Source organism: Trichosurus vulpecula, chromosome 7 (genome assembly GCF_011100635.1).
Source record: "Trichosurus vulpecula isolate mTriVul1 chromosome 7, mTriVul1.pri, whole genome shotgun sequence".
NCBI lineage: Eukaryota > Metazoa > Chordata > Mammalia > Diprotodontia > Phalangeridae > Trichosurus > Trichosurus vulpecula.
Window position 1 is genome coordinate 253,322,180 of NC_050579.1, and position 19,076 is coordinate 253,341,255.

At 36.8% G+C, this 19,076-nt stretch overlaps 1 protein-coding gene and 1 pseudogene across 1 annotated transcript in view; both read right to left on the reverse strand.

Moving 5' to 3' along the window:
• LOC118857895 (piggyBac transposable element-derived protein 1-like) overlaps positions 1–19,076 on the reverse strand; it is a 49,118-nt gene that overhangs the window by 18,663 nt on the left and 11,379 nt on the right. The window contains exon 4 of the mRNA XM_036768369.1: positions 11,850–11,941. Within this exon, the coding sequence (XP_036624264.1) occupies positions 11,850–11,941 (92 nt within the window). The remainder of the gene's footprint in view (positions 1–11,849; positions 11,942–19,076) is intronic.
• Positions 17,470–18,509, reverse strand: LOC118858682 (annotated as a pseudogene).

The following is a 19,076-nucleotide window of genomic DNA, read 5'->3' on the forward strand; positions in this document are numbered from 1 at the left end:
AAGGCAGAATTAGCCAAATGGAAAAGGAGGTCCAAAAGACTCCTGAAGAAAACTTAAACCCATGTGGTCTAAAAGCCTCTGATGTCACAAACGTGTCACTCAAATGCACATAAACTAGGCTTTCCCTTGAGGCAAGGAGGTCACCAAGGACTCCTAATTCAATCAAGAAACAAAGGCCAAACTCTTTATGGGCACTTGATTAAATTAGTGCTAAAAGCCCACCTTAATTACCAATTAAAGGACCATGGAAAAAGAAACTAAAAATTAATTGGAAACTAAATAATCTAGTCCTAAAGAATAAGTGGGCCAAAGAACAAATCATAGAAACAATTAATAACTTCATTCAAGAGAATGACAAAAGTGAGACAACATACCAAACCTTGTATGATACAGCAAAAGCAGTTCTTAGGGGAAGATTTATGTCTCTAAATGCTTACATAAATAAAATAGAGAAAAATTAGATCAATGAATTAGGCAGGCAACTGAAAAAGCTAGAAAAAGAAAAAATTGAAAATCCCCAATAAAATACCAAATTAGAAATACTGAAAATCAAAGAAGAGATTAATAAAATTGAAATCAAGAAAACAATTAAATTAATAAATAAAACTAAAAGTTGTTTTTTTGAAAAAACCAACAAAACTGATAAACCTTTGGTCAATTTGATTTAAAAAAGAAAGAAGAAAATCAAATTACCAGTATCAGAAATGAAAAGGGTGAATTCACCTCCAGTGAAGAAGAAATTAAAACAATAATTAGAAATTATTTTGCCCAAATGTATGCCCATAACTTTGACAACATTAGGGAAATGGAGGAATATTTACAAAAATATAAGTTGTCCAGATTAACAGAAGAGGAAGTAAAAATACCTAAATAATCCCATCTCAGAAAAAGAAATTGAACAAGCCATCAATGAACTCCCTAAGAAAAAATCTCCAGGGCCACATGGTTTTACATGTGAATTCCACCAAACATTAAAGAATAATTAATTCCCATACTTTACAGACTATTTGGGAAAATAGGTGAAGGAGTCCTACCGAAGTTGCACGATATAAAATAAACCTACATAAATCCTCAGCATTCCTATACATTACTACAAAGACCAATAGCAAGGGATAGAAAGAAAAATTCCATTTAAAGTTATTGTAGACACTATAAAACATTTGGGAGTCTACCTGCCAAGACAAACCCAAGGACTATATGAACACAATTACAAAACACTTTTCACACAAATAAAGTCAAATCTAAACAAATGGAAAAATGTCACTTGCTCATGGTTAGAGCTAATATAATAAAAATGGTAATTTTATCTAAATTAATTTACTTATTTAGTGCCATACCAATCGAAGTACCAAAAAATTATTTTATGGAGCTGGATAAAATAATAACAAAATTCTTCTGGAAGAACAAGAGGTTCAGAATATCTAGGGACTTAATGGAAAGAAATGCTAGATAAGGTGGCTTAGCCATACCAGATATTAAACTGTACTATAAAGCAGCAGTCATCAAAACTACTTTGTACTGGCTAAGAAACAAGACGCAGTAGTCAATGACTATAGCAATCTACTCTTTGATAAACCCAAAGAATCCAGCTTCTGGGCTAAGAATTCAGTATTTCACAAAAACTCCTGGGAAAATTGGAAAATGGTAGGGCAGAAACTAGGCATAGACCAATATACCACATACCAATATAAAATCAAAATGGGTTCATGATTTAGGAATAAAGACTGATACTATAAGCAATTTAGGAGAGCAAGAAATAGGTTACCTATAAGATTTATGGGAAAGCTACAAGAAAGTAAGGGAAAAGGGGATGTGGGGGACTGCGGTGACAGAAGAGAGGGCTGACTGTGGAATGGGGCAATCAGAATATATGCCATCTTGGAGTGGGGGGAGGGTAGAAATGGGGAGAAAACTTGTAATTCAAAATCTTGTTGAAATCAATGCTGAAAACTAAAGATATTAAATAAATAATAAATCTTAAAAAAATAAAATAAAGAGGTTTCCAGAATAAAAAAAAAAGATTTATGGGAAAGCAAAGAATTCATGACACAACAAGAGATAGAGAACATTACAAAATGCAAAATGGATAATTTTGATTAAGTTAAATTGAAAAGTTTTTGTATAAAAAAAGCCAATGCAACAAAGATTAGGAGGGAAGCAGAAAATTGGGAGAAAATCTTTACAACCAGTGTCTCTGATAAAGGCCTCATCTCTAAAATATACAGGGAACTGAGCCAAATTCATAGGAATACAAGTCATTTCCCAACTGAGAAATGGTCAGGCAGTTTTCAGAGGAAGAAATTAAAGATATCTATAGGCATTTGAAAAAATGTTCTAAATCACTACTGATTAGAGAAATGCAAATCAAAACAACTCTTAAGTACCACATCTCTCCTGTCAGATTGGCTAAGATGACAAAACAGGAAAGTAGTAACTGCTGGAGAGGATGTGGGAAAATTGGAACACTATTACATTGTTGGTGGAGTTATGAACTGATACGGCCATTCTGGAAAGCAATTTGGAACTATGCCCAAAGGGCTATAAAAATGTGCATACCTTTTGACCAAGCAATACCACTTCTAGGGCTGTATCCCAAAGAGATTATACAAGTAGGAAAGGGACCCATATGTACAAAAATATTTATAGCAGCTCTTCTTGTGGTAGCAAAAAATTGGAAATCAAGGGGATGCCCATCAATTGGGGAATGGCTGAACAAGTTGTGGTATATGAATATAATGGAATACTATGTGCTATAAGAAATGGGGAAGATACGGAATTCATAATAACCAAGAAAGAACTAAGTGAGTAGTGAGTGGGTGAGTGGCGCAGAACCAGGAGAACACTGTACACGACCACAGATGTATTGATTCTGTGATGACTAACTTTGATACACTTGGCTATTTTCAGCAATACAAGGTTCAAAGACAACTCCAAAGGTCTCATGATGGAGAGAGCAATCTACATCCAGAGAAAGAACAATGGAGTCTGAATGCAGACTGAGGAAACTATTTGCTCTCCTTTTTTTTCCTCTTCCTTTTGGTTTTGTTTCTTCTTTCTCATGATACATTCCATTGGTCATAATTCTTCTTTACAACCTGACTACTGTGTAAATAAGTTTAATGCAAAGGTATATGTAGAAGATATATCAGATACCATGCCATCTTGGGGAGGGGGCAGGAGGAGGGGAAGAAAATGTGGAACTTGAAATTGTGCAGAAATGAGCATTGTAAATTAAAAATAAAAAATCTTAATGTAAAAAAATTAAAAAACAAAATAATAAAAAAACTGTCATGTATTAAAAAAAGAAATGGGGAAGATATGGACTTCATAATAACCTACAAAGACCTATATGATATGATGCTGAGTGAGCAGAGCAGAACCAGCAGAACACTGTACACAACCACAGATATATCGATTTTGTAATGACTAAGTTTGATAGACTTGGCTGTTTTCAGCAATACAAGGTTCAAAGACAACTCCAAAGACTCAAGTTGGAAAGAGCTATCTACATCCAGAGAAAGAAGTATGGAGTCTGAATGAAGATTGAGGCAAACTATTTGCTCTCTTTCTTTTTTCTCTTTTTTTAAATTTTGTTTCTTCTTTATCATGATTCATTCCATTGGTCATAATTCTTCTTTACAATGTGACTATTGTGTAAATAAGTTTAATGCAAAGGTATATGTAGAAGATATATCGGATTCCATGCTGTCTTTGGAAGAAGGAGAAGAGGGGGAAGAAAATCTGGAACTCAAAAACATTCAGAACTGAGTGTTGTAAACTAAAAATAAAAAATCTTAATTTAAAAAATAGATAAGTAATTTTAAAAAAAGAAACAATTCAAATATCAAGGAACTACAATCAGAATTGCACAGGACCTTGAAGCTTCTACATTAAAAGATCAGAGGGATTGGAATATGATATTCTGAAAGGCAAAGGAGGTTGGACTACAACCAAGGATCAAAATTGAGCATAATCCTTTAGGCAAGGAGATGGACATTCAATGAAATAAGAGACTTCCAGTCCTTCCTGATGAAAAGGCCAGAGTTCAATGGAAAATTTGATTTTCAAAAATAGGACTCAAGAGAGGCATAAAAAGGTAAACCAAGGGAAAAAAAAGAAAAAAAATAACCCTTGCTATTCAACAGGGGCAAACTGTTTACAACCCTATATGGGAGGATGATATTTGGTAATTTTGAGAATGGTATACTTAGTATGACATCTAAAAGGGATATACATAGACAGAGCCCATGGGTATAAATTAACTGATGTGATGATAATAAACTTAATTAAGGGACGTAAAGGAATTGTAAGGGTAGAAGAGGTAAGGAGGAGGCAGAAAAGTATAAATTGTACCACATGAAGAGGCACAAAAACATATTATATTAGTGGGAAAGAAGAGAGGGAGAAGAGCAGTATTTGAGCTTTACTCTCATTGGATTTGGTTCATGGAGGAAATAACATACTCTGTTAAGTATAGAAATCAAACTTGTCCTACAGGCAGTAGGAGGGGAAAGGGGAAAGAAAAGATGGGGTTGTTAGAAGGGAGGGAAGAAGTAGTAAGGAAAAAAGGATAAGATAAGGAGGGGGGATGGCACTAACAGGGAGGCTGACAGAGAGGCGGTGGTCAAAAGCAAAACTCTTTTGAGGAGAGGAAGGGAGAATGGAAAAATAAAAACATAACCAGGGGTGGAAATAGGATGGAAAAAAAGGCACAGATAGTAATCATAACTGTGACTGTGAATGGGAGGAATTCTCCCATAAAATCTCCATTTTATGATAGCAGATGACAGAATGGATTAAAAACCAAAATCTGACAATATGTTGTTTACAAGAAATACATTTGAAACAAGGGGATACACACAGGGTAAAGGTAAAAGGCTGGAGTAAAAAAGCAGGAGTAGCAAAGCAAAAGCAAAGATAGATCTAATTAGAAGATATAAGGAAGGAAACTATATCCTGCTAAAAGGCACCATAGACAATGAGGTAATATCATTACTTAACAAATATGCACCAAATAGTATTGCATCCAAATGCTTAGAGGAGAAGTTAAGGGAGTTACAGGGGGAAATAGCAAAACTACTAGTGGGGGACCTCAACCTCCCCCTCTCAGAACTTGATGAATTTAACCTCAAAATAAACAATAAAGAAGTTGAGGTGAATAGAATTTTAGAAAGGGTAGCTATCATAGGTGTCTGGAGAAAACTGAATGGGGATAGAAAGGAATATGTTTTTTTTTTCAGCAGGACATGGAACATACACAAAAATTGACCATGTACTAGGGCATAAAAATCTCACAACCCAGTGCAGAAAGGCAGAAATAGTCAATGCATCCTTTTCAGATCATGATGCAATAAAAATTATTTGTAATAAAGGATCATGGAAAAATAAACTAAAAATTCATTGAAAACTAAATAATCTAATCGTAAAGAATGAGGGGTCAAACAACAAATAATGGAAATGATCAATAACTTCATTCAAGAGAATGACAATAAAGAGAGAACATACCAAAACTTATGGGAAGTGCGAAAGCAATTCTTAGGCGAAGTTTTATATCTCTGAATGCTTTCATGAATAAAATAAATAAAAAAGAGATCAATAAACTTGGCATGCAACTGAAAAAGCAAAAAAAGAACAAAATGAAAATCCCCAATTAAATACCAAATTAGAAATACTGAAAACCAAAGGAAAGATTAATAAAATTGAAGTCAAGAAAACTATTGGACTAATAAATAAAACTAAGAGCTGTTTTTATGAAAAGTCCAATAAAATTGATAAACCAATGGTCAATTTGATGAAAGAAGAAAACCAAATTATCAGTATCAAGAATAAAAAGGGTGAATTCACCTCCAATGAAGAAGAAATTAAAACAACAATTAGGAATTATTTTGCCCAATTGTATGCCCATAAATTTGACAACATTAGGGAAATGGATGAATATTTACAAAGACATAAATTGCCCAGGTTAACATAGGAGGAAGTAAAATACCTAAATAACCCCTTCTCAGAAAAAGAAATTGAGCAAGCCATCAATCAAATCCCTAGGAAAAAAGCTCCAGGGCCAGATCGTTTTACATGTGAATTCTATCAAACATTTAAAGAAAAATTAATTCCCATACTTTACAGACCATTTGGTTAAATAGGCAAAAAAGGAGTCCTACAAAAATATTTTTATGACTCAAATATGGTACTAATACCTAAACCAGGAAGAGTCAAAACAGAGAAAGAAAATTACAGACCAATTTCCTTAAGGAATGCAGATGGAAAATTTTTAAAAAAATATTAGCAAAACGATTACAGCAACTTATCATGAGAATAATATACTATGACCAGGCAGGATTTATTCCAGGAATACAAGGCTGGTTCAACATTAGGAAAACTATCAGCATAATTGATCATATCAACAACAAAACTAGCAGAAACCATATGATTATCTCAACAGATGCAGAACAAGCTTTTGACAAAATACAACATGCATTCCTATTAAAAACATTAGAAAGCATAGGAAGAAATGGAGTCTTCCTTAAAATGATAAGTAGTATCTACCTAAAACTATCAGCAAGCATTATATGTAATGGGGATATGTTAGATGCATTTCCAATAAGATCAGGAGTGAAACAAGGATGTCCATTACCACCCCTATTATTCAATTTGGTACTAGAAATGTTATCTTTACTAATAAGAGTAGAAAAAAGAAATTGAAGGAATTAAAATAGGCAAAGAAAAACTAAGTTATCACTCTTTGCAGATGATATGATGATGATTTACTTAAAGAATCCTAGAGAATAAAGTAAAAAACTACTAGAAATAATAAATATCTTTAGCAAAGTTGCAGGATATAAAATAAACACACATAAATCCTAGGCATTCCTATATATTAATAACAAGGCCCAACAGCAAGAGATAGAAAGAGAAATTCCATTTAAAGTTGCTGTGGACACTATGAAATATTTGTCAGTCCACCTGCCAAGACAAACCCAGGACCTATATCAACACAATTACAAAACACTTTTCACACAAATAAAGTCAGATCTAAATAAATGGGAAAAAACATCAGTTGCTTGTGGTTTGGCCGAACTAATATAGCAAAAAAGACAATTTTACCTAAATTAGTTTACTTATTTTTTGCCATACCAATCAAACTACCAAAAAATTATTTTACAGAGCTGGATAAAATAATAACAAAATTCATCTCTGTGTTGGTAATCAAAATGGGTTCCTTAGCACTTAGTTCAACAAGTGCCCTTGAAGAGTTTGGCCTTTGTTTCCTTTGATTAATTCAGTGTCTTTGATTGAGTCTTACTAGGTGCTAGGCCCCAGGCCCAGAGCCCTATTAGGTGTGGAACCTGGTGGGTGCGGATTGGTGACTGGGGTGGGGCCCAAGATGGGGCTGGCTAAGGGGATGTGTTAACTCCAGAGCCATGCCCTATTGGGTGTTAACCTAATCTATGTGGATTTGAACCTCCCAGGGTCCTAAGGAGAGGGGCCAACTCAAGAACCAATCACCAGAGCCTGGGCTCTGGTCATTCAGACGATGCTTGATGATGTCAAAAACTCTATAAGAGGAGAGAAGACAGCTTGAAGATCCCTTTCTGTTGGAGCAGCAGCGGTGGTGAGCGTGACTCTGGACCAGCCCTTGTTCCAAGCTCTCGGGCTGAACCTAGATGTTGGTAACTATGAATTGCATTGGGTCTGTCTGTTGATATTTGTAATTTGTTTGTTCTGAAGTTCAGGGTGCTGGATTTTTCCCCTGAACTAAGTGAATGCTGTCTGTATGCTGGATTAAAGTAAACTTGTCAACCCCTTCACCTTGCTTTCTTTATTAAGGCAGATCAAAAGAACCTGTGCTGTTGGCAGCCTTCCAGGTGCTGTCTGTGGGTGGACCTTACACCCCCACAGAAGCTGCTAGCCAGATTGTGGAAACAATCTGGAAGAACAAAAGGGCCAGAATAGCAAGGAAATCAATGAAAAGAAATAATAGAGAAGGTGGCCTAGCCATACCAGATACTGAACTGTATTATAAAGCAGCAATCATCAAAATTACTTTGTACTGGCTGAGAAATAGAGTGGTAGATCGGTGGAATAGGTTAGGTACACAAGACACATAGTCAGTGACTATAGCAATCTACTCTTTGATAAACCCAAAGAATCCAGCTTCTGGGCTAAGAATTCAGCATTTCACAAAAACTCCTGGGAAAACCAGAAAATGGTATTGCAGAAACTAGGCATAGACAAATATCTTACACTGTATACCAAAAAAAAGTCAAAATGGGTTCACGATTTAGGTATAAAGGCTGATACTGTAAACAATTTGGGAGAGCAAGGAATAGTTTACCTGTCAGATCTATGGAGAAGAGAAGAATTTATGACCAGAGATGGAGACCCATTACGAAATGCAAAATGCATAATTTTGATGACTTTTAATTGAAAAGTTTTTATGCAAACAAAGCCAATGCAACAAAGAGTATGAGGAAAGCAGAAAACCAGCGTCTTTGATAAAGGTTTCATATCTAAAATATACAGGGAATTGAGTCGAATTTATAGGAATACAAATCATTCCCCAATTGAGAAATGGTGAAAGGATATGAACAGGCAGTTTTCAGAGGAAGAAATTTAAGATATCTATAGGCATATGAAAAAATTCTCTAAATCACTACTGATTAGAAAAATGCAAATCAAAACAACTCTGTGGTACCACATCTCTCCTATCAGATCGGCTAACATGACAAAACAGGAAAATGATAAATGCTGGAGAAGATATGGGAAAATAGGAACACTGTTACATTGTTGGTGGTGTTGTGAACTGATCTAGCCATTCTGGAGAGCAATTTGGAACTATGCCCAAAAGGCTTTGACCCCGCAATACCATTTCTAGGACTATACCCCAAAGAGATCATACAAGTGGTGGACCAGTATGTACAAAAATATTTATAGCAGAGCTTTTTGTGGTGGCAAAGAATTGGAAATCAAGGGGATGTCCATCAATGGGGGAATGGCTGAACAAGTTGTGGCATATGAATGTAATGGAATACTATTGTGCTGTAAGAAATGAGGAGCAGACAGACTTCATAATAACCTGGAAAGACTCATGTGATCTGATGCTGGGAGAGGAGAACAGAGCCAGGAGAACATTATACATGAAAACAGACACGTAGTATCTGTGATGACTAATTTTGACAGACTTGGCTCTTCTCAGCTCCAAAAGACTCATGATGGAAAAAGCTATCCACATCCAGAGAAAGAATTATGGAGTCTGTATGCAAATTGAGGGAAACTATTCGATCTCTTTTTTTTATTCTTTTTTGGTTTGGTTCTTCTTTCTCATGGTTCATTCCTTTGGTTACAATTCTTCTTTACAACTTGACTATTGTGTAAATATGTTCAATGTGAAGGTATATGTAGAACTTACATTGGATGACATGCTGTCTTGGGGGGTAGAGGGCGAGGAAAGGGAGGAGGAGTGGAACTGAGTGTTGTAAACTAAAAGTAAAAAAGAAATTAAAAAAAAGAAAATCGAATGATATTTTTTTCTGATTGATCTTTTCAAAAAAAATGCCTTTTTTAAATAAAAAAATGCCATTATTTTCTATTCCCCTTGCCCCTTGCAACGTAGTTCTCCCTGGTAACAAATCTATATATATCAAAGCACTGATCATTTCTGACAACATATGCCTGATTTCTTTCCAATATTGCACCACCTCTATTGAGGAAAGAGGTATGTTTCATTATCAGCCCATTTGCTATAACTAATGGTTTCACATATGGATGCTGATGTGCTGCCTGGTGGAGAACCTATGTTTTCTTGACGTTAATTGATAGGCCAAAAGTAGCACAAGCACCAGAAAATCGATGCATACTTTGCTGCAACCCAGCCTCAGAGGCTGCACTGAGTGCATAATCATCTGTGAACAAAAAGTCATGCACCAGTTCTCCTTCCACTTTAGTCTTAGCTTGTAGCCTTTCCAAGTTAAATAATTTACTGTCAGTGCAATAGCTGACCTTGATGCCATTTTCATCCTTGTTGAAGGAGTCCAACATCACTGAAGACATCAAGCTAAAAAGCATGGGAGCAAGCACAGATTCCTGCTTCACTCCATTGGTGACTGGGAAAGCACAAGAGGATCATCCATACATGGAATCATTGGTCACAGCAAATGGAGAGATTTTGAATGCCGTGGATAACTACCATAGAGCATACAACTCTGATTGGCTGGCCAGGTTGTTCAAATGCCAAATGTACTGTTTGCCTAAAATATACCATTTTATGGAGCACCCCCACAGGGTAAGCCCTCACATGGAGGACAAAAGAACCAATACGAGGATACTCTCAAGGTCTCTTTGAAGAACTTTAGAATCTCTTAGTTGACATGGGAGACACTGGCACAGGACCGCCCAGCAAGGCATGCCTGCCTCAAAGAATTTATTTAGAGCATTTGCTCTATGAGCAAAGCAGAATTGCAGTAGCTCGAAGAAACATCAGAAGCACAAATTTAGAGATACCTACACTCTAAATGTTCATATGGACTATTTGTACCTGACCTGTGGTAGAGCCTTCTGAGCTTATATTGGTCTGATCAGTGAGAGTCAGACACAGTGTACCTTGACTCCACCCTAGTGATGTCATTTTGGTCCTCTTTGAGAATGAAAGACAACAACCAACCAACTCATTTTCCCTAGGTCATTTAATTCAATTTAAGCATCTACTAAGTGCCTTTTACATTCTAAGCACTACGTAGGGAAAATTCTCAGTGTAGGATAGGCTACCTGCTTTACTTGATTGATCTTGGAATGGTCCTTGTGAACCTAGCAGATAATTGAGTTCCAACTGAGTATATGAAAAATAAATCTATTCCCTCCTTACTCTAATCTTCCTTATGCACATACACAATTGTGTATCCTGCCATACTTGCTTCCTGGTTGGTATAGGTATAATAGTAATAATAAAAGTTAACATTTATATGGCACTTACTATATGCCAGGTACTTTGTTATATACTATGCAATTATTATCTGATTTTATTCTCATAACAACCCTGGGAGGTAGGTGTTATTATTATCATCTCCATTTTACAGATGGGGAAACTGAGGCAAACAGGGATCAAGTGACTTGCTCAGGGTCACTCAGCTGGATGTCCAAAGCTGGATTTGAACTTAGTTCTTCCTCATTCCAGGCATGTGCTCTATCCACTGTGCCATCTAGCTGCCTTATATGTGAATATGTGGTACTGCTGAGGGGGCACAGGACTTTAGAGTTAAAAAAACTACAAAAACCTGTGTTTGAGACCTAGTTCTAACACTTATTAGCCCTACGACTTTGGGCAAGTCACTTTTCTTCTTTGGATCTCTTAAGGCCTTTTCCAGTTCTAAATCCCATAATTCTATTAAAGCGTAAACTTCAAGTTTACACAGAGTTTGAACTTTATAGTTTTACATATGATGTCATTATTCATCTTGTTTGTCTTTTGTTGAGACTGTTATTAAATTTATAATAAAAAATATTTCTGAAAACAAATGGAAACAGTTTGCAATAGCTGCTGTGGGGAATATACTAGGAAATCAATAAAAGATGAGCAAAAGAACTGTTAAGCAATAGCTCAGCTAAAATGAAATAATGTGACTTGTAGTCTAATCACCATAACTCCATGACAAAGGAGAGGAAAGTGCCTGATAAACGCAGGGCTAAGGATGTCTAAATAGGTGATGAAGAAAGTGGAGAAAGACTATTTAAAGAGAATAGGAAAAAAACAATAGAGATAAGGAAGCTTCCCAGATATTTCAGGCTCAGGTACTGGGGGTGCCTCCTGGGTGAGGATAGAGTTGTATGTCAGAGAGGACAGAGTGACCATAGCTTACCTGGGATTGAGTAGAATTAAAAACTGATACCACTGTCTGGTTCCTGAGGAGTTCCCCCTGGTGATGAGAAGAAATCTTCGAAACAGGGACAGCTGAGGGAGGAGAAAAAATGTCGTAAGAAAAATTCTGGTCATGTAACGACGCTTCATCATGGGGCCCAGAATCAGTCATCCTCTAGACATTTTTAACATATGTTGAACAATGAAAATTGTACAAATTATACAAAAGACAGATTCCTGCTCTCTCTGATCTAATGCAAACTTATTTTCATTCTGCAGTAGACCTCTAAGGTTATAAATTTTTAGTGACAAAACTAAGATGGATGGGACAGGGTTTGTGTGTAAAGTGTGAGAGAAGTAGAAAAGACTGATATGACAACAGAGAAGACTAATTTATTCAACTCAAATTCTGCTCTTGTTTTCTCTTCCAAGAATGACCTTGGAGGGCAGCTAGGTAGAGCACCAGCCCTGGAGTCAGGAGGACCTGAGTTCAAATCTGGCCTCAGACACTTCACACACTTATTAGCTGTGTGACCTTGGGAAAGTCACTTAACCCCAAATGCTCTGCCTTCTCCCCTCCAAAAAATGACCTTTGACCTGGGAAGGACAAGGGACAAAGTTGAAACCTAACATAAATGACTGGGTGGTAAGAGAGACTCTAGCTGACTTCAATGAATCTAGGTCACCAAGACACATGCCAACTATATACTAAGGTAGTAAAAAAATTAGCACATGCAATTATTATAGTGCTGCTATTAGTGGTCTCTGAAAAACTATGGCTAATAAGAGGGGTGTTAAAAGATTGCAGAAAGGCAAATGTCCCAATTTTCAAAATTGGGAGAAGGTAAAATCTATTAACTACAGACCTTCAAATCCTGGCAAAATTCTAAAAGACTAATAAAGGAGGTTCTGTGATAATTTAAAAAGGGAAGCATTGCTCACTAAAAGAAAATATGACACCTCTGATCCATGATACCACTGGTGGGCATATAGACCCATGAAAGTCAAAGACAGATACATAAACACCAAATAAATGCCACACGGATACCAAAATATTTGTAGTCACATTTTAAGAAAAGTTTTACTAATACTTTTTTATATTACTGTCATTTCCCAGTACTAATCCCAGCAACTCAAAATAGAACTCTCTCTTTTAACAACTAAAAATACTTAACCAAAACAACCCAATACACGCATTCTGTCTGACATTATTTGCTTGATTTTGTAGATCAGTAACTCTGTTCAGAGAAGGAGGAAAGTATATTTGTTTATCTGTTTTCCAGGATCAAACTTTGTCAATGCAGGTCTCCAAATTCTGATTTTATGTAGTTTTATCTACTCTATCATTCCTGGTCCTGCAAAACAGATTCTCTGTGGAGTATAAACAAAGGATGACAAGGCATTAGTGGATTGCAATCTATACATGTGGAGTGGATACTGACATGGATGAAATCACAGAACCACTGAAGTACTAAAGTAACTAGAAGGGAAGCACATGGGAGTGAGGGAAAGGGAAGACTCTAAATTTATGAATCTGAGTGAATGGGAAAATTGTGGCACCCTAAAGAAAAATAGTGAAGTTTAGAGGACAACAATCTTTAAAGTAGAAGATAACAAGATGGTAGGATGACAGGTTTAGAGCTGAAAGGGCTCTTGCAAGACATTGGATTCCAATCTCATCGGTTTATAGATGAGGAAACTAAAGCTGAGAGATAAAGTGACTTGTATAGCATTTCTGACCTGATATTTGAACCCAGGTCTTCCAGACCCCAATTCCAGTGTCTTTCCACTGTGCCATGCCACCTCAAAATCAGAATTTGTTTTGCTTCTGCCTGGTTTCAAAATGGTGACCTCTTACATGTGAGGCAAATGTAGTAAACACTACATTGTAGAAATCAGTTGCTTTGGTCCTAGTGATTTTGAAGTACCCAGGGGACTTCCAGCAGGGCAGCTAAGTGCTGTAGTAGATAGAGTGCCCAGTCTGGAGTCAGGAAGACTCATCTTTGTGAGTTCAAATTCGGCCTTAGACACTTACTAGCTGTGTGACTCTGGACAAGTCACTTAATTTCTATTTGCTTCAGTTTCCAAATCTATTAAATGTGCTGGAGAAGGAAATGGCAAAACCACTCCATTATTTTTGCCAAGAAAACCCCAAAAAGGGTCATGAAGAGAGAGACACAACTGAAAATGACTAAAAACAACAACAGAAGTGAACTTCCAAGAAGAGATATTCAGCACACAGATGTCAATGTGAGAATGGGGTTGAGGAGAGATATTAATTCTGAATGCATGGATTTAAGAGTTATCTGCATAGGTATAATTGAACAGCTGATGAAATCTTTCTAAGTGAGAACGTATAGGAAGAAGAGATAAGATTCCAAGACAGAACCTTCAGGAACAACCACACTGAGGGGACAGTAAAGAAGATTCAGGTGTGATGAGTCAAGAAGGAGGACCAAGACAGAAAAATCTTGTGGAAGCCAAAGAAAAGTGGAATATCCAAGAGGAGGACTAGTCAATAGCATCAGAAGTTGCAGAGAGGTCACAGTGGATGAGGCCTGAGAAAAAGACCATCAGTGAAGCAATCACTGATGATCTTAGAGAGATTAGTTTCAAGGAAATGTTGAGGACAAGGTATAAAAAACTAGATTAAAAGAGATGATAAGTGAGTGAGTGGTGAGGAATACAAGTCATTCCCCAACTGAGAAACAGTCAAAGGATATGAATAGGCAATTTTCAGAGGAAGAAATTAAAGATATCTATAGTCACATGAAAAAATGCTCTGAATCACTATTGACTAGAGAAAAGCAAATCAAAACAACTCTTAGGTACCACATCTCTCCTGTCAGATTGGCTAAGATAACAAAACAAGAAAGTTATAAATGCTGGAGAGGATTTGCGAAAATTGGTACATTGTAACATCATTGGTGGAGTTGTGAACTGATCCAGCCATTCTGGACAGCAATCTGGAACTATGCTCAAAGGGCGATAAAAATGTGCTTACCCTTTGACCAACAATACCACTTCTAGGGCTGTATCCCAAAGAGATCACAGAAGTAGGAAAGGGACCCATATGTACAAAAATATTTATAGCACCTCTTTTTGTGGTAGCAAAGAACTGGAAATCAAGGGGATGCCCATCAATTGGGGAATAGATAAACAAATTGTGGCATATAAATGTAAGGAATACTATTGTGCTACGAGAAATGAGGAGCTTACAGACTTCATTACAACCTGAAAATACTTATGAACTGATGCTGACGGAGGAGAGCAGAATCAGATCATTATACGTGATTATAGACGCACAGTATCTGTAAGGACTAACTTTGATAGACTTGGCTCCTCTCATCAATGCAAGGTTCAAAGACAGCTCCAAAAGACTCATGATGGAAAAAGCTATGCACATCCAGAGAAAGAATTATGGAGTCTGATTGCAGATTGAGGCAAACTATTTGCTCTTTTTCCCTTCTTTTTTGGTTTTGTTTCTTCTTTCTCATGATTCATTGCGTTGGTTATATTTCTTCTTTACAACTGGACTATTATATAAATAAGTTCAATGTGAAGGTATATGTAGAACCTACATTGGATTACATGTCTTCTTCAGGTCGGGGAGAGGGGAGGACAGGGAGGGAGAGAAAATTTGGAATCAAAAACTTGTGGGACTGAGTGTTATAAACTAAAAATAAAAAATAAATTTATAATTAAAATAAATAAATAACTGAAGTTAATATCAGTGCATGTTAAGAGCAACTGATTTTCCAAACATTTTGAGAATTCATTCAAGAAAATGAATTTTAAAAACAATTGTTTCATCAAGCATTTTTTGTGAGTGAGAAAAGAGTGTGTAAGTTTAGTCAGAAGCAGAACTGTCTAGAAGATTTTCATACTAGTCGCATTGCTGTTTTGCATCACTAAAAATGAACATAATTTCAACAGTAATACATTTTAATATTGTAATTATTGTGTACTCAACTGGATACCCAATTGTTAGGCTAAAAATAAATATCTTAGGAGTGCTGGTCAAGTGAGAAACAATATTTTCTCGGACTCCCCACAACTTTTCCTTCAAATCTCTCCAAAACAGAAATTATGCACCAAAGATAAGGCAACTTTAGTTGTCTGCATATTGCGAGCTCATATGGGGTCATGACCCACATTTTAAGAGGCACTGAAGGGATCACGAGTAGAAAAGGTTTAAGAAGCCCTGGTCTAGAACACACAGAATCTAAAAGAAGGTTTAAAAAAAACCCAGGAACTGGTGCTCACTTAATACTTGGGACCTCACTCCTACTTCCAATGCTACCTGCAGTACTCCACCAAGCCTGAGGAAAAAGAACACAGTATTCAGCTGGAACCATTTTTGACCACCAAAAGGTCAGCTGGGGCAGACACCTAGTCTGGTGAACCAGGAACTGCTGAATGCAGAATAAGGCTTGAGACACTTTGACTTCTGGCCACTGAAGAAAGCACAATCAGTGAAAGAGAGTCAGAAGTGAGTGATAAAAAATTAAGTCGGGGGGAAAGACTGAAAGTACCAAAGACTTCAAGAAGAAAAAAAAACCTCAAAGACCTTTAACATTAAGAGGAAAAACAGTAACAACACAAGTAAACAGGGCCTCCAGATGTAGTGAATAATTTCAAGCATCTATTAATAAATACTATAAAATAAGAAGGGAAATTATCCAACATTTGTTTAGACAGAGGATTCTGTAGAATGTAAAAGAACATGGAACACGACACTATTCCTAAACAGTTTAAAACAGAAATGAGAATTATGAGAGCAGAATTTATGTCCTAATGATCAGAACAGAAAAAATGAAATCTGCAATGGCAAGCCTCACTGAAGAAACAACTGCAAGAACAACAGATTGGGAATTAAATTACACAGAAGTGAAAGACAATCTAGAAGAAAAGTAAAAACTAAAAACATTAAAAGGAAGTATGCTCACTATGGAAGCAAAACACACTGCTCTCAAAGAAGGATCAAAGGTCTCCAAGATAGGACAAAAAACCTCAACACTATAATGAAGGAAATAATAGAAAAGAATTGCCCAGTACATCTGACTGCAGAAAATGAAATTCCAAATGAAAGAATACACAGAACACCCCCAGAAAACAAAAGCCAAAAAACCCAAACAAACCAAAAACTAAGGTTGAGAACTCCAAGACACTAAGTGGTTAAACTTAACAACTTCGATTCAAACCAACAAGTTCTACCAGCCATCCAAAGAAGGACCTTCATTTACAAACGAACAGACATTCAAATGATCCACACAGACTAGAAAAAAGGCAAAGAGATGGAATAATATGTTCTGAAGAGCAATGGTGACCTGGATATAGCCCAGGGCAACCTATTCTACAAATCTGAGCTTAACCATATAGGACAAAAGATGGATGTTCAATAAAAAAGAATAGTTTGCAACATTTTTAGAAAGAAAACTAGAAATGATTATTTGCTTCTCAAACCCTCCAAATAAGAGAAATGCAGAAGTAAATAAATGCATCAGGCAAGGACAACAATAGTAATGAAGTAATGACAGAAAGGTTAATAAGAGATTTCTTTCAAAAATACACAAGATAACAGAGTTAAAGATGGAAGAGTGCTGGAAGACAGGATTTGCTTATACTTTAACAAAAACCAGCAAGCAGCCAATTTAAGTTCCATATATTCAAGGTTTCACATACAATTTCTTTCCAGACTCTGTCATGAATATACTAGCAGTCAGACCACCTAAGAACAGTAAAGATGGTAAAGGTTTTTGAGGCTTGATCTGGAATTACTACTATTACCTGGAAACTTCTTTCTTCTTTGAAAATCCAGTGAATCACAGAACTCTATCAGCAAGTTACATTTTATTTCAAAGAGGTCATGAAACCATCTTTTCACATACAGCTGTTCTTCTGGGGCTTTTTTTTTAATCTGTGGTCAGTGTCAATGTGAACTTTTGGACATTTGCAAAGAAATCTGGCCATCTATGGTGCTTCTTTTCTCTTTCCCATACAGTCCAAAGTCCAATGTACCTTCATAAGCTACTGTAACGTTATAAATTGCATCTAGGTAATTCTTCATGCAAAGACAACATATGTTGCCTTTATTTTTGATGTCAACATAATGTTCTAACACTGCAAGACCTTGTACAGAAGCATGTGACTATCTGTAATAACTTTTGTTAGCTCCAGATTGCATCTTGTTCTCTCTAAAAAAACTCATAAAGTTTTAAGAAAAATTACTGTGGTGCTTGCATTCTCAAGATCTGCAGGTTGTTTCTCATTTCCTTTTCATTAAATTTGGCACACAGCTCCATGATAAGAAAAATACTACCCATACAATGGAAGCCACTTTAAGCCATTTTTTTTCAGAACTCAGTGTAAGTGTCCAAGAATATTCTGCCTGATTGCCAAAATGTCAGCAACATTCCTGTCAACAATGATTTGATAAATATATTATATTTTCTTAATGTTTGGACAGGTTCCCATACAGTCTTATCTGGACACAGGTGTAGTTTTAGAAGAACACCATGCTGTGGTAGATGGTATAAAAGTGATCATCCACCTCCTATGCACTCAACCAGGCCAGGATGTAGGTGGAGGCCATACCCAGCATCACAGCTAGAAGGACATACTACATGGAATTCATGTGGAACACAAGGGACACCAGCATCTTCCTGCTTTGGCTCTCTCTTGAAGTGTAGCTAGGTCTCATGCTCTTCTCATTCTTTCTCTCCCCCACCTTTCTCTATTAGGCCAGTGTTTAGCCACAAGCCGCCAGGACTCCTGCCTGCTCTGGAGCTGCAGAGCCTGCTACCTCTTCCACCACCACCACCAATGCCATAGCCCTTCAGTCTCAGGGGCTACAATGCTGAGTGGCAGGCAAACTGCTCCCTAACAAGGAGCCTGGCTCCCCTAGCTTTCTGCTCCCCAGGGGACATGGACACAGATGTTAGTCCAGTGAGAGCACAGCAATATGGGAGCTGTAGGGACACAGGTTCTGGTTACCTCAGGAAGAATTATGGTTCATGAACCTCCTCTGACACCAGATTGTCTTAAACAATTCTTTTTAAGAGTCTAGCGAGCAAAGGAAGGAGGGGATGGCAGTGATTTTTTTTAAAGGTTGAAGAGACCTAAGTGTGTTAGCAGGCAGCAAGGAGTTAGTAGATAGGTTTAAAATTAAAGTGAGAGGGAGGAAATGACCAGCGAGGTGAAACATTGGAGGAGATGGGCAAAGTGA